At 41.3% G+C, this 24,737-nt stretch overlaps 1 protein-coding gene across 2 annotated transcripts; it reads right to left on the bottom strand.

Annotated features, from left to right (window-relative positions):
• Positions 1-1,546: 1,546 nt before the first annotated feature.
• On the bottom strand, positions 1,547-17,086 carry LOC139454257 (delta-like protein D). 2 transcript variants are annotated; one of them, XM_071235869.1, is made up of 12 exons: positions 16,942-17,086; positions 15,536-15,643; positions 10,456-10,548; positions 9,770-9,886; positions 9,089-9,205; positions 8,683-8,799; positions 8,249-8,371; positions 6,742-6,910; positions 6,036-6,202; positions 4,264-4,410; positions 2,931-3,082; positions 1,547-1,788 (listed from the first exon to the last, which is right to left on the bottom strand). In XM_071235869.1, exons 1-12 carry the CDS (start codon positions 17,054-17,056, stop codon positions 1,609-1,611), a joined length of 1,605 nt encoding a protein of 534 aa, XP_071091970.1. In that variant the 5' UTR covers positions 17,057-17,086; the 3' UTR covers positions 1,547-1,608. The 2 variants fall into 2 exon arrangements, with proteins under 2 accessions (XP_071091970.1, XP_071091969.1); XM_071235868.1 differs by lacking the exon at positions 16,942-17,086 and adding an exon at positions 16,048-16,132.
• Between the last annotated feature and the right edge of the window lie 7,651 nt (positions 17,087-24,737).

The raw sequence follows: 24,737 nt of genomic DNA, 5'->3' as shown, positions 1-24,737 counted from the left end.
GATAACATCTGAGGGGGTCCGATAAGTGAATATCTATTTATACCCCTGATTTGATGTGACAGTCATTCTTTTGACATATATGGATAGTTACGCCAAATGTTGCGTGAAAAATATTATTCAGCCAAGAACAAATAGTGTAACCACAGAAGTAACAGACCAGCATTTAAAACATCTGTTTATATAGACTGCCAAGATAACCTTGTCCTCGTGATAAATAGAAATGAAATATGCAATTACGCTTACAGCGACAAGCATACAATATTTAACACTCATGTTCTGAAGTTTGTTTAATTCTCAAATAAATTCATGGAAAATCAGTGGATCGTGTTAACTCATTGAATATTGCGTCAGTGCACCAGTATACAAAAATGTTAAATCAACTCATATTTAGATAGACTGGGTAGGTGGACGAGTGAGTGGGTGGCTGGGTGTGTTGTTGGATGGGGTTGCGTGCTGTTCGCGACACAGTGTTTACGGTGTAACGGTTAGCGGTCACCGTGTATATGATGTCACGTTTAACACAGACAGCGGTGGCCGATATGTCCTTGATATCAAGGATTCTCCGGGAGACTGATACCTTATATAATTTCATTTTGACGAAATTATTATCGCCCTGAATATGTTTCTACGTTTGTCAGCACCATACCCATGGTCGTGGGTTTCACCAAGGTTTACGGCCAATGTAAGATCTGGGGTAGAATAGGTCTTCAGCAACCCACGTAATAGGCGACTATGCTTGTCGTAAGAGGCGGCTAACGGGATCGGTTGGTCAGGCTTGCAGACTTGGTTGATGCAAGTCATCGTATCCCAATTGCGTGGATCGATGCTCATGATGTCAATCACTGGATTGTCTGGTCCAGACTCGATTATTTACAGACCGCCGTCATATAGCTGGAGTACTGCTGAGTGCGGTGTTAAACAACAAACAAACAAAACAAAATACCAAGGTTTGCTGTTTGTTTGTTTGTTTGTTTGTTTTATGCTACACTAATCAGTGATGGATGTTATGAGCAACGCCTTAATCAACAAAGACACCATGCATGCTGCGGTTACTGCATGACCTTATCTGTTCCCCGCTTAATATCCTAGGTACTAAAAGTCTGTCAATGTGTTCTGAAGGTTTTTCGTCCACATCTACGAACATTTAAAGATTATTAAAACAAAACCTTATGGGTTTTTTTTCAGAGGGCAGCATCTTGTCCAAAATCCCTACTGGTTTTTGTTTCCTGGAATCTTTTTTTTCAAAGTTCACTTTCAATTAAATAAACACCGGGGGCTTAGTGATTAACGAAGAGATTAGTGTATAGATTTTTAAAATATTTCATTTTGGAGGTGTACAAACGTGCTGTAAATCCTACAGACCGACTTTTCTGACGGGACATAGAGCAACTGCTAACAGTTTTGTTCTATATATATACTATCAGATTTCAGAAACAAAACTGTTTTTATTTAAAGTTGCTTCCTTACATGAATAGGTGTGTTCTCATCTAGTTACATATTATAATACAAAACAATGACGAAACGCACATTTTATTCTTTAATCGTTACCGTTGATGGCATACATATATTTGTCATAATGCATTAGTAAGTTGTGCTGACGCATGTTGCTCAGACTCCCGCCGCGATGACGGTTTGCATCCAACTCCAAACCGCAGTCATGTCAGTGAAGACATTGATCTGACCACTGCACGCACCGTTGCTGCCATCAGGTAGGTATGAGAGGATGCCTTCTACTGTCCAGAAACCCAAGGTATCGTTCTGGCAGACCAAAGCACCACCGTTGTCACCCTGAAGAGAATTCGATACGATACTAAAATTTCATCATTTTCTCTAACTGATAAAGATCGGTAACGTTGTTGTTTAACGCTATTCGACTATGCTGAGTATATACGACCGCTTTGCAGTTAACTGGCTATTTTTAACCAACGAATCAACCGACGGCCTGGTTCGAGCGAGAGGGAAACTAGCGCCTACTCTGACCAATCAGCGCTCAGTTTGATTGACACAAACAGCGTTGTTTCTTGCTGAACATAGTATTCAACATCTGTAACAGTATTCTTGAACCTGATCTACACAATGCTTCAAAACCCCTGACGAACATAGTAAGAAATAGTCTTCCTCAACCCACGATTGTCGTAAAAGGCGACTAACGGGACCGGGACTTGGTTGATGCATGTCATCACATCACAATTGCGTAGACAATTATTTTCAGGACGCCGTCATATAGCGAGTGCGGCGTTAAACAACAAACAAACAAACAAATAATCAAAGAATGTTTCAGTGTCAGGCAGGGGTATGGCCTATACACAGAGTAGGGTACATTTGAATTTGAAAGGTACTAATTGTGGGACCCGGGAAGATCCGGGGTGGAATAGGTCTTCAGCAACCATGCTTGCCGTAAAAGGCGACTATGCTTGTTGTAAAAGGCGGCTGACGGGATCGGGTAGTCAGGCTTGATGGCCTGGTTGTCATCGTATCCCAGTTGGGTAGATCTATGCTCATGATGTCAATCACTGGATTGTCTGGTCCAGACTTGATTATTTACAGACCCCCATGATATAGCTGGAATATTGCTGAGTGCGGCATTAAAAAACAAACAAACAAACAAATTTCGTGTGTTTATTATCAGTGATTACCACTTGGGTACACACTTTGTGCAGAAATCGGATGTTCCGATTCATGTTAATCGATCCTATTTTAAAATCATCTGCACGTGAATTGTGTCATTCTATATGGTTTCTGTTTCTTAATTTCCACTATTGCCAACGGTGTCAGCCATCAATATGATTAATTTGTAACAAGCAGTGATATTTACATTATTACCTTAACACAGTAATCTAGGCGGAGTTTAACATAAGTAAAAATAGATGTCAACGTGTCGGAAATGTGTACATGGTTGAGAAACCACGCCTAGTTTGGTTGTTACTCACGATGCAAAGTCCAGAATTTGGAGTGGTCAGGAAAGCGCAGTGAGTAGCTGCTGGTTGAACTGATCTCCCTCTTATCATGGTACAGAGGCTGTCATCAATCAAGAGTGTATCAATGACCTGGCGGATGCTGGTTGTCGATAGATGCACGCTCTCTGAAAATGCGTCCTGGCTTCAATACTTCTTGTTTGAATATGATTGCGTGAGTGATTGAAATGAGAACCTCCCTTGAGTGAGTGAGTTGGGTTTAACGCCGCTTTTAACATATTCCAGTTATATCGCGGCGTGTCAGCTTAATGTGGGAGGAAAGCCCGAAGTGATGCAGGTCTTAGACGTTTACCACTTCGGTGAAACCCACGAGCACGGGTATGGTGCTGACAAACCTAGAAACATAATCGGGGCGAACCGGGATTCGAACCCACAATCATAGGTTTCTGGCGTGGCCAAGGGACGCAACTCTGCACAGCGAATCGCGGCGCCTTAGACGACTGGGCCACCCGTGCCCCCAGAACCTCCCTTGAACACTAGTTCAGTCATGTCACAGTGTTTCAGCTTAATGTCGGAGGAAACCACACACCGTGACGCTGATGTTTGCCAGTGTGATGAAGCATGAGGATGATGCTGACACACCAAGGCTCCTTAACATGTTCGGGTTAAGATGAAGTTCTTATCATAATTATTTTAACCTCGGTATCGATTGAAGCATACAACTTACTAGCATATGCACATGATACTCCATACAACATACTAGCATACGTCCCAAAATTAGTCGGCTCTTACCACAATCATCGGATGTTCTCAACAATCAGAAGTTCCTCGTGAAATGAGGTCCCGTGAGGGTTCAAGGTGAGAATAGAGGTACCCAGCAAGCTATGGTTGACTGAACGGACCCGATGGTAAGGTGGTTATTGATTCAAGTCATCGTAGACCGCCTCCGTGGTCTAATGGTAGAGCGTCCGCCCTGAGAGCGAAAGGTCCGGGGTTCGATCCCCGACCACGTCATACCAAAAGACGTTAAAAGATGGTACTTGTTGTTACCCTGTCTGGCGCTCGGCATTAAGGGGCTAAAACAAGGACTGGTTGGCTCGGAGTCAGTATACAGTGTCTGAGTGGGGTATTCGTGTTAAAACTGCGGCATGGTATCACAATGGGTAGCACTCAAAAATAGGCATTAGTCCGGACTAATACAAGCAGCCACACACACGTGCATGCACGTCGCTATATAAGTGCAATAATCTTGGACGCGACGTTAAACCCCATTTCACCTCACCTATCGCTCTCTATCTCCTCAACTCTTTTTAACATACATTCAGGTTTAACCATGAATTAAACGCACCTGTCGTATCTTGTTTGCCATACCCTGCTATGACACAGTTCCTTGGTGCCCGGAGTACATTGTACGCATCAGATGGTGGGCACACACGGTTGATTCCGTCCGAAAACGTTATGGGCGCCGAAAAACGCGCAATGGCCACGTTGTAAGCTGCAAGTCAAAGGCATTGAGATAATCCACGTAAGGTTCATATTCCACAATCAGTTATCACTGTCGGTGTTTGGTATAATGTCCATTTGAACAGTATTCCGGGGCGGTCGGATAGCCTACTGGTTAAAGCGTTCGCTCGTCACGCCAAAGATTCGGATTCCCTACATGGGTACAATAAGGAAAGCCCATTTCTTGTGTTTCCTGCCGTGATATTTCTTGAATATTGCCAAAGAAAAGGCGTAAAATAAAACACATTCACTTGAATTTTATTTCAGTTGTATAACATAGGGCCATCTTGGTGGAGGAATATAGTCAAGTGATGCAGGTCATAGAGGTTTACCATTTGGTGAAACCCACAAGCACGGGTATGGAGTATACAAACCAAGACCGCAGGGCGAATCTGGGATTTGAACCCATCTTCATATGATACTGGTTTAAGGGACGCAACTTAAAGCCAATCCCTGAGTGAAATACCAGTTGAGTATACTTTAATAAACAATGGAAGTCATAGTGTGCCTGCATAAGAGAGGAATCTCAACCCCAGTGAGTTATTGACACGCCAGGAATAAATATGAGACATATTGTTTGGCTCATAAAATTCGAACTTGTATGTTTTGGAAATATCTATTTCTTATGAAGTTACAATTAATTTTATAAATGTTTAAGATATCACCAATACAGACCGCCTCCGTGGTCTAATGGTAGAGCGTCCGCCCGGAGAGCAGAAGGTCCGGAGTTCAATCCCCGGCCGCGTCATACCAAAAGACGTTAAGAGATAGTACTTGTTGTTACCCTGCCTGACGCTCGGCATTAAGGGGCTACATACTGTGTCACTATAAAATCGGCATCAGTCCGGACAAGTACAAGCAGCCACACACACACCTGCAAGCACGTCGCTATATAAGGGCAATAATCTTGGACGCGACGTTAAACCCCATTTCACCTCACCTATCATCGACACCTGATGAAACGTTGGTACAAGAACAGTGTATGTTCCTCCAGAGTAATGCAAGCACAGGGTCATGTCGTATGATGCAAAGAAGTAGATGACGTTTTTGGAAGGGTAGTCAATTATTTACTGCCATGGAACAGTTACAAAACATGTCATTTGATAATCGATTTCAGTTTCTGCATGTATAGTCTTCTACAAATACATATATAACGTTAATGCCAGAGAACACCCAGACTCGATTATCAGCTGAAACAGATTCCATTGGGGGGTTAAAGAGAAAATAACGGTAAAATTTATTATATGAATGTATCACTGAAAATCAGTGATGGCAGCAGGTGTTCACAAATGTACAAACAAGTGTGTTTGTCGTCAGAAAATAAATACAGGTAGCGGTTGTTTTTTAAATCGTTTTTAATTGGAAAAATAATGATTATAGTTAGCGGTGCTATAAGAAAAAAAACAATGACAAACGTTCTGCTCCCTGTTATTCCTGCTAAATGAGAAGTTTAAACTTTGTTCAGCAGTTTCCAATTTTGTTTAAAACCAAACTTTATCCCATACATCTAACCTGTGTTAAAAGTACATTATTTGCAACAGTTTTGGATAAAAGCCTCTTTTGCAACATCGTCGACCACGGCTGAGGTTGAATACCAATAATGAATAAGTTACATACCTAAACCAGCATCTGGGTCAGCTCCGGTAACAGTACCGAACGAAGCGAGGTCCTGGAAGTTAGCCTGTGGGTGGATAGTGTAGCTGGTCAGGCTCCTCACTTGCTCCTGCGCTTCAACCGTAGCTCCATCGTAGTCTCCGATCACGACATAGCACAAACCGCCACAGCTGTCAATAGATTGATCAAAATACAGAGCAAGAAAATAGATGCATATTGAAAAGTCAGAGAGACAGATATTCTCATTATTTCAAAATTCATTACTCTAATTTACATATGGAAATGCATAAGGTATAGCTTCAGACAAAGAAATAGATCATACACGTTGGACACCATAAACGTAAACACGGGACACCATAAACGTTAATAGCTAGGACCTAAAACATATTTGTTGTTTGACGTTGCTCCCTGCAATTGTCCAGCTTTTGACGGCGGCATGTTTATAAGCGAGACTGGACCAGGAAAGCCGATGATTGATATATCAATCCAGTGATTGATGTCATGAGCAATTGGGATCGATAACATGCTTCAACCATATATATATATATATATACTGTTATACTGTGTGGGGAACATTCCAGTCCGGTATGGCCACATCGGGCTATCCTCCCACATTCAGCTGACACGCCGTGATATAACTGGAATACTGTTCTAAGCGGCATTAAACCCAAGTCACTCACTCACTCACTCACTTTGTGTCGACACCTACATCACAACGCAGAATGCGTCGAGGGCAATCCATTCCCTATCGATGATGACACCGCTACAGTAAACGAATCCGGCATGGACCACTTTGACAAGCCATGGATTCTGTGATGCTATGTCAGCGGATCCGCTGAAGATACGTGACGTCACGGGCATTCCACAAGGTGGGACAGCTACAAGACAGATTGGAAAGATTTGCCCCCAAAATATCACATGCGCTGAAACATATCTCATGCGCTGAAACATACATTCGTCATATAATTGATGATGCCAGTGACTTACGACTGTCGTAGCGCTATGGTCATCGTAACTCCCATACTTTAGAATAGACCTACGACTGTCGCAGCCCTATGGTCATCGTAACTCCCATACTTTAGCATAGACTTACGACTGTCGCAGCCCTATGTTCATCGTAACTCCCATACTTTAGCATAGACTTACGACTGCCGTAGCGCTATGGTCATCCCAACTCCCATACTTTAGCATAGACTTACGACTGTTGCAGTCCTATGGTCATCCTAACTCCCATACTTTAGAATAGACCTACGACTGTCGCAGCCCTATGGTCATCGTAACTCCCATACTTTAGAATAGACTTACGACTGTCGCAGCCCTATGGTCATCGTAACTCCCATACTTTAGAATAGACCTACGACTGTCGCAGCCCTATGGTCATCGTAACTCCCACACTTTAGCATAGACTTACGACTGCCGTAGCGCTATGGTCATCGTAACTCCAATACTTTAAATAGACTCACGACTGTCGTAGAGCTACGATCGTTTTAAGGAACGGGGCCAAAAAACATCAGTGAATATTTTGATCGGCAAGTCTCACCGAGAAATATGTTTTTTGATTATTTGATTAAGTAAAGGTTTCGTAGCAATATCACGTATCACTCATTGTGACAATCACCTGAAGGAGTAGGCTAATGATGATGACGGTAAAGACGTTGTATGTGTGAAAATTAAGCTATGTGAGTAGGTGAAAACCTTTGAACAAAACACCGTTCAGGTCACAGGAATACATATTATAGATAGGTAAGTGTTTTGGAAAACAAGATGACCACACACACACTCGCACACGCACGCACAAACACACACACACTAGCATATACACACACTAACATACACACACACACACACACTAACATATACACACACTAACATACACACACACACACACACTAACATAAACACACACACCAACACACACACAAAAGGGTTTTTGTTTTCTATCTGGTATCTATATTCACATTCGCTGAAATAAAGTACACGTATTTGGAGATAAGTGAAGGGATAAGTATATAGCATTTAGTTTTTCTTTGAGTGTTTGTGGTACTGTTTTGTAACGCAGTCAGCATTATTCCAGCTATATACCCTGAAACTTATCGCGTTCGCACCTGGCAAACCAGTGGTGGATAGCATGATCACCTGTGCTAAATGAGATGCAAGTCAGCCAAGTCAAACCCGCAATACGGTGTGGGTGTGCTCAACCACTGGTGTTTACGTACAATCACTAAGTTCGCAGTTGACACCAGTGAAGCCCGTGGGACAGGAACAGTTGTAGTATGGTTCAGCTAACTGACGGTTACATGATCCACCATTGACGCATGCTCCACTGCTCTCAACACAAGCTGAAACATATATAACAATGTTAAACACACACTAATGGATTTTAGAAGAACCACAAACTATTGCAAAGTTGTTGCTCCTTCACTTATAAACTACTCAAAAGAAGGTTAGTACTTCCAGATCTTTATATTTACTATGATTAATCTGCAATTGCATGCCATCTTGAACGCGATGTTAAACCACGTATCTCCTCCCCTTCCGTCACGAGAGCTACACAGAATTATAGAGCATTGAGTACAGGTCGATAGAAGATTGGGACATGGTGGCAGAGCAGCAACAGAAATTGCGTCTGTCCAAAGTGACTGGTATTTACCATCTATGTCGCAGTTTAGGCCATCGTAGCCTGGGGCACAGGAGCACGAGTACTTGGCTCCAGTGGCCTCACGCTGACATACTCCCCCATTCTGACAGAGCCCATTACTTGCACAAGCTGGAAACATTACGACAAGGACATACAAACTTAAGCATACCACTTGCACAAGCTGAAAACATTATGATAAGGACATCCAGAGCCCATTACTTATGTATGCTGAAAACACTATGACAATGACAATGCACAAGCTAAACACATTAAGACAATTTCCAATTACATCCACAAGCTGACAACACTGAGACAATGACATACATAATTAGTTTCCTGCACAAACAGATAACATACTGACAGGGACATTCAGAATCCAGTACGTGCACATGGTGTTAACAAAGTGACTGGTATTTACCATCTATGTCGCAGTTTAGGCCCTCGTAGCCTGGGGCACAGGAGCACGAGTACTTGGCTCCAGTGGCCTCACGCTGACATACTCCCTCATTCTGACAGAGCCCATTACTTGCACAAGCTGGAAACATTAAGACAAGGACATACAAAGTATACTACTTGCACAAGCTGAAAACATTATGATAAGGACAGTCAGAGCCCATTACTTGTATATGCTAAAAACACTGAGACAATGATAATGCACAAGCTAAACGCATTAAGACAATTTCCAATTACTTCCACAAGCTGAAAACATTGAGACAATGACATTCAGAGTCCATTAATTGCACAGGCTGACAACACTGTGACCATGACAGTCAGTCCATTACGTCCATAGGCTGACAACACTGAGACAATGGCAATCAGGTCATTACTTTCACAAGCTAAAACCATTAAATCAATGCCAATTCTGAAATCATGCTGAAAATCACATACAGAAAACATTGAAACAATGACATTCAGAGTCCATTAATTGCACAGGCTGACAACACTGTGACCATGACAGTAAGTCCATTACGTCCACAAGCTGACAACACTGAGACAATGACATACATAATTAGTTTCCTGCACAAACAGATAACATACTGACAGGGACATTCAGAATCCAGTACGTGCACATGGTGTTAACAAAGTGACTGGTATTTACCATCTATGTCGCAGTTCAGGCCTTCGTAGCCTGGGGCACAGGAGCACGAGTACTTGGCTCCAGTGGCCTCACGCTGACATACTCCCCCATTCTGGCAGAACCCATTACTTGCACAAGCTGAAAACATTGAAACAATTGCATACGAAATATATTATAATTACTTGCACAAGCTGAAAACATACAGAAAAGTCTGTTTGGCAGTACGAGTATGGCACTAATGTAATGTGAAAATAGTGTTTTTGTCACAAAAAGACATGTTCAATTGCACCGTATATTTCAAATCTTTTTCTTCAGATCTACTCAAAACATTGTTAAAAATCGGTTATTGCTTTCGAAAAAAATATTGTAAGCCGTAGAGCAATATGAGATGCATATCCGATTTCTTACTCTTTGGCATAGCACATTAATCGTAAATCAAGAGTGAGTGAGTGAGTTTGATGTTACGCCGCTTTTAGCAATATTCCAGCAATATCACGGCGGGGGACACCAGAAATGGGCGTCACACATTGTACCCATGTCGGGAATCGAACCCGGGTCTTCGGCGTGACGAGCGAACGCTTTAACCACTAGGCTACCCGACCGCCCCCGTAAATCAAGAACACATGATAGTGTCATAAAAGTGGCGATGTTATCATTTCCTACCAGCTTGTAAACGGGAACAATATATAAGTATCAACTATAAGTACCGTCTACGTTGCAGTTAGCACCCGAGAAGCCAGGATGACAGGTACAAGTGTTTATGATGCATGTTCCGTTAATGCAGGAGTCTGGGGAACACGCTAAAACAAAGAATACATGTTTATAGTGAGTGAGTGAGTGATTGAGTATGGTTTTACGCCGCGTTTAGCAATATTACAGCAGTATCATGGCGGGGGACAACAGAAATGAGCTTCACACATTGTACCCATGTCGGGAATCGAACCCGGGTCTTCGGCGTGACGAGCGAATGCTTTAACCACTAGGCTACCCGACCGCCCACCATGTTTATAGAATGACAAATATAACGTCATATGTTTGCTAGGCAGTGTCCCCTTCGGTAATGTTGCAAAGACTGAGAGTCCGATGGCGTGAAAACGTGTTATACAAAAGTCCGCCGGAAAACAACTTGTGAACTCGTAATGATATATTGTTTGCGTTACGACCCCAACCATGTATGTACACTAACGGGAAAAAGTATATGTGCTTCATATAAAGGTAAACAAAAATACATTTATTCTGAATTTAAATAATACATATTTCGATAGGCATTCATGAAGACATCTCCTCGACAAGGTCGTGATGGTTCATCTCTTATGGCCGTGCGAGGGTCTAGTGGCGTTCAGGAGAACGTTTTAGTGTCGCTTCTGTTATTCAGCGTCGTCAGTTGGTAGTGGAAGAAGAAAGGTATGGGGTGAACACAGCTCATCGTTTTTAACGGCAATTTGAATGACGTAGGGACTACATCGTTCGAGTTAATGCTGTTACCTTTGTGCAAATACAGGGACGTAACATGTGGCACGTGTTGAGGCAACGTAACATTGTGAGGCTACGTAACGTCGCTGTTGTGCCATGGCCAACTGTTTCTATAGACCACTCCCCAGAACATGTCAGGGAGGAGATGGGGCGACAGGAACTAGCCGGTAACGCAAGCTCAGTTGGACCAATCTTAGGAACAACATCCCCCAGTCTGTTGTCAATCATCTGGCGTCCTTAATGCGCCGCCTTTGCCTCCCCTGTACCAACGCAAATGGTGAAATTGTTTCACCACCCATTTTGGGGGCGTGTCTTTCTGTTGGGTTTTGTGAATGAATTTGCTACGATAAAACAAAGGTCACAGGAGTGACCAAATATTACACTTTTCAAAAAAAGAAAGGCACAACGAAACAAAAAAATATGAAATTTTGGAGCTCGATAGTCACATGTTGACGTTGTACAAAGGCATTGAAAGCTGTTTATTGTTATGTCACATAAGGCCACAAGGTTGCGCTGAACCCGACCACCAGTCATGGCTCTGCATCTCCTCGCCACTGACTTGATAAGTGTACGAATTCTGTCCTGCGGAATTCTGCACCATTCTGCTTGTAACGCGTTGGCCAGTTGTGGGAGAGTCTGCGGGTGTTCTGACGGTGACGTACACGTCGACTGAGTTCATCCTAGAGGTGTTCGATTGGGTTGAGATCTGAAAATCTCGACGGTCCAGATCTCGACGGCCAGGGCAAGCCGTTGATGTTGGCATTATGAATGTAGTCTACCGTGACACGAGCTGTGTACGGTGTAGCGTTGTCCTGTTGAAACAGCTCCCTCTGGCGGTCAATGATTGGATAAAGGTGAGGTTGAAGAATTTGATTCATGTAGCGATGTAGCCGGTGAAAAAGAAATCATGACTCATCGCTAAACCCCACTCGTCTCCAGTTTCTCAAATTCCAAGGTTGTAAGGTGTGGTACCAACACAAGCGTCGCTGTCGATGGATCTGTTGCAAAACAGAGAAGATGGTTCTTGATAGTCTGGGCCGATATCCTCCTCAAACCAGGGATGCGTCCTGCAGTCTCCGTAGGTGTGGCATTGCGATGACGTAGGTGCAACAGTCGAATGTAGCGATCCTGTGAGGGTGTGGTAACTCTTGGTCGGCCGGTTCTCGGACTGTCTGCAGTGGAATTGAACTGTGTGTATCGGTCACAAAGGCGGCAAATGGTGCTGTGGTGGACGTTGATGTACCGTGCAACAGAAGACTGTGATTCCTCTCTTAGGATACGTCCTATGGCGAAGTTCAGATCGGCAGCGCTCAGTGTCGGCATTTTCGAACTTGACAAATGTTGACAATTGAATGACAAATTATTGTCTTATGCTTGCCTTTTTATAGCCACTACCACGAGTTACAAATACCATAACTTGCACGTGCATTTTTCGCTTTACTGTTTTCCTCCATGACATTTTTTTAACAAGTGTAAAAACAATGCCGTTTAAGACATTGCAAATGGACAATGGCTGTGTTTTGACGCACCGTTTGTCGAATATCAGGCCACCAACATTTTCCAATAACATATATCCAATTAATATACCGCATGTTTTGTGTAGTCATGTTCAGTGAACAACATACTACCTGATCGTTTCTTTTTTTGAAGAGTGTATGTTGTTATTTTCAACAACATAACATTGACACCACTGTATATGTAGCACAGTTACTTTTTTCGCTAGTATATATAGGATATGGAATAGCAGCACAATTGAAGTACAACCAGGGAGATCTAATGACGCGACATGTCGATTCTCATAACTTTAACGATACATCATGTTTATCTTTTAGTTTGTGAGTTCTTTTACACCACACTTGACAACAATCCAGCTATACTACGGTGGCCTCTAAATAACCTAGACAAACCAGTGCGTGATATTATGAGCAACGTACCACGCCGTTTGGGTATGAATTGAGCCACAATCAACCGTGTCACCGAGCCTGACCACCCCTACATTTAGTTATGCGCCTTTTAGGACAAGCAACAGGTACTGGGGACCCGAACTCCCCACGAGGTTCTCGAGAAAACGATTCATGGTCAAATGCATAGAAATGAAACGGTTGCATATAATTACACGTGTGCGTACAAAATAAACATTCATTTTATTCATTTGATATCCAAGATACGTCACACATTGGTGATATACATACAGCTGTATTTCATTCAAGAGAGAGTAAAAGGATCATGTTGGTGTCAAGACAACTGTCTTCGAGATTTACTCCGAGCCACGAGTAAGTGCGGATTATCTGTCCAGAGTGGATATATTTTGTAACGTTCAACACTAATTCAGGAGGGACGGATACTCCGTTATTTCGAGTTATTCTTTCTATCACCCAGATTCTTTTATCTGAGAAAAAGTAGAAAAATGCGGGTTTCCTGATCTCAAATAGAGACATCAGCTTCATTACTATATTGTTGAGATGACGTCACATAAATCGTAATGACGTCATGAGGACGCCATCTTCAATTAATTGCGACAATGTTTCAAATGACGTTGCTGTGGTCCTCTTCGCAAAGAAGAGAACAATTGTTAAATGTTAATACTCAAAATAAGCTCACCTACTCCATGCCCTAATAATTATGTAATATAACGATATAATAATAATGACGTTATTGTTGCTACAGAGTGGCACAACTATATTGAAGAACAACACGACGAGTGGGATTGTTTATCGTTCAATAAAAAGCACTGAGGGAGAATAAACCATGAGAGGCGCGGTGTTTTATTGTACGATGAAGAACGACCACGACGCGTGTATTTGTTACAGAAGAGACCCGTGAAGATTCGGGTAGAGAATAGGTCTTCAGCAACCTTTGCTTCCCGTAAAAGGCGACTATGCTTGTCGTAAGAGGCGACTAACGGGATCGGGTGGTGAGGCTCGCTGACTTGGTTGAAGCATGTCATCGATTCCAATTGCCTGGATCGATGTTCATGATATCAATCACTGGGTTGTCTGGTGCAGACAAAATTATCTACAGACCGCCGTCATATACCTGGAATATTGCTGAGTGCGGCGTTAAACAACAAACAATCAATCAATGTTATATAAGCTATCAACAGTATCTTCAACCGCTTTAAGGGTGTTAATAAAATGTACAAGATGTGAACAATGATGACTCCCTGAATTATAAACCATTTTATGAATAGGGGGTTAAGTTCGGGTTTCCGAACATTCTCAAAATCTTTACGTCGATTGTCTGTACTGTTTCTCCCAAATACCGATTGACATATGTCTCCCATTATTCGATGCGTTCGTTCGGCCATTGAACATGATAAAACAACGTTTCCTTGTGAAATAAACCACGCTTCGTTCTTCATTGTTTTTCACGATTTATCGCGTAGTTATCTTATGTGAGGTAATATTCCCTAAGCAGAGGAAGGGGACCCTGATAAACAGTATACTAGTATTTATTATGGGCTAGATTCCACCGAAGGACAACAGCCTTATCACCCCGGCTTATGGAGCTTTTCGCTCTTGAACAAAATTCTGAGCTCCGAATACAACCCAAGCTGCTACGAGGTGCTATGAGGTTAGGGGTCACATCCTAACGGGTACCCATTCACTGCTGAGTGAACATAATATTCCGAACACTATCACTTGCCTATGCCATACCGACATTTACATACAGAGTCCATACTTGTTTCTCGCTACCGCTAAACAAAGATCTGAGGACATCCCATTACGGGTAACGTCAGACCGACCTTGCGCCAACTTTTACTGACCAATGGAATGATCAATCAGAAGGCAGCTTTCTCGTGCTTTACGGCACAAATTTCATATTGGCGACTACGCTTCGAAACATTTTGACAAATTCTCGATTACAAATTTGAAACCTGAACAAAAACACATTCTGGAATGGCTAATAGATGGTCTAGATTGTATGGATTCAGTCGTTAAACCCGTAACTATCGTTCGGAATACCACTTGTTAAAGTTTTCGAGATTGCATGATTAGAAGTCACATTCAGACTGTCATTTTCATAATCTGGTAAGCGACGCTCTGATTGGTCGGATGAAAGGTCGTTCTGACGTGACCCCTAATGGGATGTCTTCAGAACTGTGTTTAGCGGTAGCGAGAACTAAGGTCTGATTTTAATGAGATTGAATGTAGCAGGCCTGAAGCTCTAGAAATTGTTAGGAGCCACGTTCACCCCCGATCATCCATCCAACTACTGTCCGTAATCAACCGTGCTTAACTTGGACAACGTTTCTTCACCGGTAAATCAGATTGCAACATTTCTACATACATTGCTATATAAGGATATTCCTACCTTTAACTCCAATACAACATATTTTGTTGTCAAAGCACAGGGATTCAAGAAACTCGGTACCAGGTGGGCACTCACTCACATAACACGTGTGCGTTTGTGTCTCACATGCTGAAAAATAAAATATCAACGAAGATAGAGACAGCGGTCAAGACGTCATTAAACAAGGGTTAGAAAGACACATGACACAACTTTTCATACTTTTTCTGTTTTGCGAGATCCGTTTTATCAAGATGTTGTACTGCTGAAGAGTACTGAAGGGTATTTCCATTGTGGCGTATATAGGCCACGTGTTACTTTCGATCTTCCAGCTTTTGGTATGGCTCGATGCTTATCTTTAACAGACTTGTTTTATATATAAATAAATAAAATAGAAATATTTACTTCTATTTTTATTTCTCTTTTAGCAACTGTGACGAATACTGATAATGATACAGTTGTGTTTTAAATTACTTCGACATGCCATGATATTGCTGTAATATTGCTAAAAGCGGCGTAAAACTATATTTACTCACTCATTATTTCGAAGACTGGAACCTTCAACCGCTGACGTGGTATTGAACGTTGGGAATAGACTATCAGGAATATGACCTAAATAGTCACGTTCTATAAATAATACAACATCCTAAACTGCGGCATGGTATAGTGGGCTAGCATAAATCGGCATCAGTCCGGACTAATAACAAGCAGTCTCACACACACACACACACACACACACACACACACACACACACACACACACACACACACACACACACACACACACACACACACACACACACACACACACACACGCGCGCTATATAAGTGCAATAATCTTGGACGCGACGTTAAACCCCATTCTGTTTCACCTCACCTTTTAATAGCATCAAGTGGTGTACTGATTTCATAAAATATGATAAAATCAAGGATACGTATAGTATATTGCAGCAATAGCTAAACCAATGCAGGAACAACTATCCAAATGAAACCTACATGTACAACTGTGTTGTTTTGTTTTGTCAATTTGTATCTGACATACATTTGTGTCGTCGTGTAGTTCTAGCAACGAAGTCATAATTCTTATCGCTCCTGCTTTGCACGCAAATCAAAATCAGCACGATGAGATCCCCACCATTTTGAAGGTCGATCATTTTTGTCATGTAGACTTTAACATAATCAGGATCATATCCAGGACGGATCCTGGGACGCATCAATTACTGTGCCCTTATACGACACACACACCCCCCCCCCCCCCCCCCCCCCCCCAACCCCCCCCCAAATAAACAGGAACAGTATACTCTGCATATAGCCTTGTGCTTGAGCCATCCCATCCCAGCATTGGACAAAATGAACGATTAACCTGTGAACATTTAAATAATTTGTGCTGTTCTGTCCATCAATTAAAGGAACAATTAGTCTGAACTTACGTGATCTGAACACAAAGGAATCACCAAGCTGGACGATACCCACAAGGACGCACACAACTACAGTGAAAGCTAACTTCATCTTGGACAAGAAGAGGTCGGGGAAATTGCCACGCATGAAGTGATGTAAAAGGGGCAGCTCTTACATCCTGAATTCATTGAGCGTGTGGCCTTCTATGACTCTCACCAGCTTCTATTGTGAACAATAGAACACCCCATGTAAACAACCTGCACATTAAGCCTTATAATATAATCATTACATTGTATTTTCAATACCCTGATACTGTTCACATATCGGTGAATCTAAAGGAAAATGCCTTACAAATACACACTGATTTAATATCCTCGATTGCACAGCCCAAATACAATTCTCTTTAGATCAAATGTGTATAGTTCACACAGAACATCTGACACCAGATCTATCGTGGTATTGTAAACAAAAAAGCAAGTATAACGAGACATTAAAAAATAGCACAGTAATAAAAACATGGATGTGGTTATTGAATTATTTAAATTTACGGGGAAACTTCACTTTTAAACCTTTGCAAACAAGGAGAGACTTCACATACATACCAGGGACACTATACAGATATATCAATATGGACTCCCTGTACATACTAACCACGATTTAAGCACTGACGAACACAAACCCAGCTATATTATGTAAACATCAACCCCTTCTCAATCTGTTTACACTGTACCATGAAGGTAATCCGTGTGGCCACACACAGTGCGCCACGTCATAATGTATGAATTATTATTTTGAGGGACAGAATGTTCTCATGGACTGGGCGTGGAAAGTTTAATGTTGTTATTTATAGTGTGTCGTATGTTGCCTGTGTCCTCACTGATGCAATACATCTGACTATTTATTCCCCGTAGGGATTGCGCGTGAGAACAGGTCCTCAGCAACCTATGCTGGTCGTAAAGGGCGACTATAAATGGATCTGATGGTTAGGCTCGATAACTTGATTGTTTGTGTGCCGGGAACTTCGACGGGGTTAAATGTTGTTCGCTTCACGTGGCTATATTCTCAAAGACCTCCTATAGTGGTACACAAGCGAAATACTATTTACAACATATTGATATAAATAAAAGCGAGAACATTCTTTTAATACTCGTAAGAAATATATACCGTCGATTGTACGATTCAGACGAAAGTACGATTGTACGATTCCGACTATATCATGATCGTGTGTTTATGATGGCAAAGACATGTTACTAGGCAGGAGTAAACAACTTTCAAATTCGTGAAGTTGTTTAAACTATTTATAATGGGGCATTCACACCGGATGGCGACATTTGTGCCTCCCGTGTGCGTCCATAAAATTTGCCAGGTCGTCGTTGGAGGCTTCAAAGGAGACAGAATGGTTGCCTAGGTCGTTCCAAGGTGGTACACAGGAGGTTCAGACATCGCCATGGACGCCATGGTCGCCGTGAATGTTTGAACATGTTCAAAACAGTTGAACAAAGGTCGCCGAGGAGGTTGGTTGCTCCAAGGAGGCAGAAGGGAGGCACAAGCATTGCCGTTGTTGCAGAATGAAGGCATAAGGGTCGCCCAATAGTCTGGGCGATGCTTCTGCCTCCCTTGTGCCTCTTTTTGTCGTGCATTGAACGATGACTGTGGCGACCGCCGTGCCTCCATTCGGCGACCACGGCAACCCTTGAGATTTTGCCTCTTTTCTGCCTCCTTTGAGCTACCTGTAGTGCCTCTTCAGCCTGACTGTAAATAGAGGGCTTGTACCTGCCTGTTTCATTGTGGTAGCAATCGGTGAACAACTCGAGCAGTTACTGCTGAACAACTTCTGGAGCAGTTAAATAGAAACACGATTTTTTGGGTTTAGGCAACCATTGAACGTCCTGGCCAGTTTTTGATCGCTCAAAGGCGGCACAAAGGTCGCAGCCCTGTGTAAATGGGCCTTTACAGAAACCCTTTGAACTCAAGCGATTGCTACTTTTACAGTTTGAACAAACTTATCATGTGTAAAGACCCCATTAGAATCTCGTCAGCCTTTCAGACGAGCCACGGTGTTTAGCAGGATGACGGGTAGTCGTAAGCATGTGGTAGTCTAACACTACTTAGATCATTTTCACCAAGTTCAGCCATGGATAAGTAGATGGGTTACTTATAGAATCATTCTTCACATTACTATTTTGTATATCGAAATTAATTTTTGTGGCCATACAAATCATGATACGTCATAATGTATGAAATATTATATTGATATGTAGAAGACTAACGTGGAAAGTTTGGTATTAATATTCTGTGTTGGCTATGTCCTCAGTGACGCAATACACCTGAATCATTTTACAAACTGTCTGAAACAAAGTTTCTCCGCTAAAACGAGAGTTAAAATAGGTTTCCGGCTCGTAAGAGGCGACTAAATTGGATTGGACTGCCAGGCTCTGTGGTTTTGCTTGATGGCGTGGTGGCTTGATCGTTCTAGCAGTCACTGGCTGGCTTGGTTTAAACTCGCTTTCCATGAAGCCTACTGGAGATTCCGGGTCAGAATTGGTCATGAGTGGCGACTCAAAAACATCGGGTTGTCAGTCCCGGCGACTTGTTTGATTGCGTGCCATCGCACCCTGACTGTGGGATCGTTGTTTTAAATATCAAATGTGTGGTCCAGTCTCGATAATTAACATTCTGCCGTCATACAGCTGGAATATTGCTGAGTGCGGCGTTAAACATCAAACTTACCTACAGTCGTGATAAAGTTTGAATGTCGTTGTCTGTGGCGACAAAAGTGTAGCGTCTGAGGCCTATTTCAGTATTTTATATAGATTCCAAGATATCTTTGGGGAAACAGATGTGTATCACATCACAATAGCATTGCATCTGACCAAAAGTACATGTACCAACAATTTTATTCAGTTTTCTAAAACTATATCTTCACAATCAGTCAAAAACAACTTAACCCTTGAACAACCATGTCCTCAGGCCAGACACATTAACGACACGGTATCAATAGTGAAAAAAACATTTCATGTTTTTCAAAATGTAATTAATTTTGACATATGTGTAGTTCGAAGTTGGGTTTACATGTAAATCGAGCAATACTGAATATTGACCTTAAATTGGCTATGGAGCTGTACACACCTACTCTTAAATACTCTCATCTTAGTCTCAGTAAATACACAAATAACAGTGTGTCTTCAGGTGAATGTCCCAGATTACTTTTGCAGTCCACCTACTTGTGTAGAGCAATTAAATATTGGTGCATTTGAATACAGAGAGACTTCCACATCAATCATATGTGACCTTAAAATCCTCGAATGTTAGTGTAAGAATAACATGGGCATCAAATATTTAAAATATTCTATTTGAGTATGCTTTTGTTATTGTTTGGATACCACTAATTTCTGAATGGAAACAAAGATTAAGAGACTTTCTTACTCAAAACTGGCACGCCACCATTAATGTTGTCACCAAAATGTAATTATTACAAACAGTATAAATCCTTATTAACCCCTGAGTTATATCTCTCTTATGACCTATGGATCCACTCAATAAAACTATTTACAAATTCGAAATGCAAATTCAGATTACACATTTAGACTTACAGTTGAAAAAGATCAACCCCTCAATATTGGCTATGAAAACTCTGTATCTTCTGTAATTCCCTTGATAAATCCTTTTTTGAAAATGAATGTCATCTTCTCATCATATGCCCAAGATACCAGACCGTCAGAAATAAATAACTAATATTTAACACATTGCTCAGATTATTTAACATTCTTATAATTATTGTCATCAACAGATAAAAAAATTATAATATCTATTGGAAAGTCTTTGCTTAAAGTATAAGAGAAGAAAATTGGGTGGTTGAAGCATAAGTATTTGACTGTATTCATTCATAAACATGACTTGTGTCATAATTATGGTTACATACATAGCAAACTTTCATGCATGCACTTGTCACGATATGGCTGAAATAATGCCGATGTGACGTTAAATATTAACTCACTCACTCACTACATGCATGCAGGTTATATAACATGTATATATTATTGTATATTGAGCTGGAGGCCTAATAACTGAATAAATCTTGTCTTGTCTTATCTAAATACTCTCAAAAAACGTCCCTAGTTCTTTATGGATCCCACGAAATTGCTGGACTGTTTAAGCTGATATTTTATCATCCGTTCATTTTTTAGGAAACGTATAACTTATAAAACCTTTTAGAAGTAAGGCGTGCATCACTTCTGGATTTGATCCTACATGCCGTGATATAACTGAAACATTCTTAAAACATATGCTTAAATATTAAAGACATACTGGACATACATATGTTCAGCTCTAAACGTAATAAACCGTGGTCTAGTCGATATAGCGTTGCCTGGAGTGTGGAAGTTTCGTGGTTCGATCCCCGGCCGCGTCATACCAAAAGACGTTAAAATATGGTGCTTGTTGTTACCCTGTCTGGCGCTCGGCATTAAGGAGCTTAAACAAGGACTCGGAGTCAGTATACTGTGTCTGAGTGGGGTATTCATGTTAAACTGCGGCATGGTGCCTCAGTGGCCCAGCATTATAAACTCGGCATTAGTTCGGACTTGTTCAATCAGCCTGAACGTTTTCGGCGGCGTTTTATCCTAAACGGAAAGGTGTCGTGTGTTTAGTTTAAATCTGTTTAGATTCTTAATACACGAAAAAGGATAATCTACCACTGTATAGCAGCAGCATCCGAAATATATAAACTTGTAAACGATTTAAATTTGTTAAACATGCAAGCATGTTGATAATCTAAACGTGTTTGAAAGTAGGGAATATACTCTTGAAACAATACTAAAAGTCTTTCTATATAAATTAAGTTACAGTAAAGTACGGTTATAACGAACTCAAAGGGACTACTAATTTTAGTTCGTTATAACCGTAGTTCGTTATAAGCATATATACAGCATAACTACAGCAAACAGTCGGGACCAAAAAGTAAGTTCGTTATATCCGTCAGTTCGTTATAAGCGCGTTCGTTATAACCGTAGTTTACTGTATTATATAATTGGATATATATTGAGGCCAATTATACCCAATAGTGGTATCCCAAATTCCCTTTCGCGAGTCAACCGGAAGTAACTAGACTCGAACCTCTTTGTCTAAATATCCTTGGGACCAAATAAATAGTTCGACACATCCGCTTTAACTTAATTACCGTCTGATCTGGCCATCTGACAACAGAAAACATACGTACCAAACGTGCGTGTTAGATAAATAACATTCATGTAACAGGACACAAACACAGAAGCATGCGCCATTTCTACACATATGAATCTGTATGTATTTTATTCAAATTATTCGAATTCTAACTTGTGCTGAGTTGTGCTTTCCAAACGTTTGGCTTCAACTTATCATGCTACGTTTTAACTTATTTACTCTTTGGACTATAAATTGAGTTCGGTATGTCAAAATCAGAAAGATCCTGGCGTGAGTATTTAAGTATAATTTCAGTTAAAAGATACTTGAGTTAATTTCGTCATAGGTCAGTGAAAACATGCTGAAAACAGGAAACAATTGCCATTTACAGTTTTGAGTTTTGAGTCTTTAAGTGATCAAATAATCATATTTTAATGAGCCATGGATTCTAGATTGGTAATAATTTCAACTGACTTGTTTACATTTGGAAGCCCTTTGTGTAGATGATGTCATATTGTGATATTTCTTCTGGCTACTTGCCAAGGAACGCCCCTTTCTTTATTATCTATTTCCTTTCCTTAATTTGTCCCTTTTCCTGTATCTGTTTCCTGTTTGACCCAGTCATCCATGGGGCCGTAACACACTGGGTCCCTAAAGCTTGCCAGAAACATGATGGTTGGTTCGATTCCAAATTCGCTTTGATTCTGTTTCTAGGTTTGTCAGTACCATACCCGTGCTCGTTGACTTCGCCAGACGTTCATCACTTCTGATTTTGCTTCCATATCAAGCTCCCATCTCTAGTGTCCAGAGAGCAGATCCCCTGGCCGCTTCATGTCAAAGGACGTTATAAGGTCTGTGGTACTTGTTACCTTGCCTGGCGCTCGGCATGACAGGGATACAACAAGGGCTGTTGGGCTCCGTGTCAGGGTAGGGTAAGCGTGTTAAACAGTGGTATCTCAGTGGGCTAGCACTATAAAAACCGGCATAAATCCGGACCAGTACAAGCAGCCACATTAATATTAGTGGGAAATGTGTGCATGTCAGTTGCCATGTATAGTGTTCGAAATCCTGTATCACTAATACGACCAATAGAGAGTATAAGAGGAGTGAGGTTCCGTATCGCAAAAATCATTATTGACCTACAAATTGTTTTTATTCATTTTATACAACGCAGTGCAAACCGACATATAGACATAGTGAAAGCTTCCAATATAGAATATCTAGCTGTTTGCTACATGTAATACCAGTCGAATATGTGTGCATGTCTGTTGTGTTGTGATGCGTTGTGTTCGAAAGACTTTTTTAAATATGGAGAATATTTGGCGAGTGGGATTCCATATCTTAAATATCGCATATTAGGAATAAAAATTGTATTATACAAGCCTTATGTTAAATTCTTGGAGTTAAGATCACCTCAGAGCTAACATCGCTCTGAGCCCTGAACGATTGTGACAGTACCATGTTGCTTTCTTGGAGTGTTAGTATGACCTTCTTTCTGAGAAAGTGTAAATTTTGAAGTCTGTAAGTGTGTTGTTTTTTTGTCATTAGGACATACGACCTCGGTTAGAATAGGTCTTCAGCAACCTATGATTGTCGTAAAAGGCGACTAACGGGATCGGGTGGTCAGGTTCGCTGACTTGGTTGATGCATGTCATCGTATCCCAATTGCGTGGATCGATGCACATGATATCCATCACTTGATTGTCTTTCCAGACTCGATTATATACAGACCACCGTCATATAGATGTTATATTTGCTGAGTGCGGTGTTAAACAACAAACAACTTAAGGACATACCAGTACTCACAATGCATTGTTAATTGCCGGGCGAGTACTTCAAGTGAATCGCTGTTCGTATTTTCATTGGTTTGTGTGGACCAGGCTGCCGTGATATATATATAGTTAGGGATCATGAATATTTATGGGGATATCTGCAAGAAATCCACGAACATATCCCAAACACATCCATGATCCACGATACATGATCCCTAACCTTCTTTGTGTATAACATGGTGCTAAACGTGTACATAAGGAACAAGTCTTTGGCCATGCAGTTTTCTTAGGTGCAGATAACGACAGTGTCGTCCTGTGTCATTGACTGGCTTATAATTGTTTTTTTCTTAAAGCTGGAAACAATCGACTTTTTTCGCACATTTTAGACCTTTCAGTGGCGTCGTCATGCCCGACGTCCAAAACTTGAATGTGTAAGTGAGAAAAAAGGTTGTCAAAATTGATTCTTCAAAGATTGTCGTAAATTTAACATTCTACATTATGAGTAGAGCAAAGGGGTCTTATCCTACCTTAATCTTTGTAGCATTTGAACTCAATCTCCCAGACCGTGGGGTTTCCAGGTCAGAATAGGTCCCCGGCAACCAAATTAAAACGCATGCTAGTCGTAAGAGACAACAAAACGAATCAGGTCAGACTCGGTGACTTGGGTAATTGCGCACCATCGTACCCCGACAGCGTGGATCGCTACTCGCAATATCGATCACTGGATTGTCTGGTCCAGATTCGATTATTTAAAAGTTCGGCATTTAACTACAAACACTTTCTATAAAATATCGAGTGATTTAAAAGTCAAGGTTAACAATGAACAATTCATATATATATACTTGTTAATAGCTTGAATTTATTTTCAAAGGTCACATGATAACATAAAACGATGA

The sequence above is a fragment of the Haliotis cracherodii genome, unplaced genomic scaffold (genome assembly GCF_022045235.1).
Source record: "Haliotis cracherodii isolate W230 unplaced genomic scaffold, xgHalCrac1.p SCAF_10, whole genome shotgun sequence".
NCBI lineage: Eukaryota > Metazoa > Mollusca > Gastropoda > Lepetellida > Haliotidae > Haliotis > Haliotis cracherodii.
The sequence above is the reverse complement of the archived record's forward strand: the minus strand, read 5'-3'. Positions and strand labels throughout refer to the sequence as shown.

Excerpts from the sequence above, each read along its gene's own strand:
- LOC139454257 (XM_071235869.1), bottom strand. The coding sequence starts at position 17,056 with ATGCGTGGCAATTTCCCCGACCTCTTCTTGTCCAAGATGAAGTTAGCT. Across the intron at positions 10,549-15,535 it reads ATGTTGTATTGGAGTTAAAG|CGTGTTCCCCAGACTCCTGC; the intron begins GTAGGAATATCC and ends TCTTTGTTTTAG. Across the intron at positions 3,083-4,263 it reads TGGCAAACAAGATACGACAG|AGAGCGTGCATCTATCGACA; the intron begins GTGCGTTTAATT and ends ACGCATTTTCAG.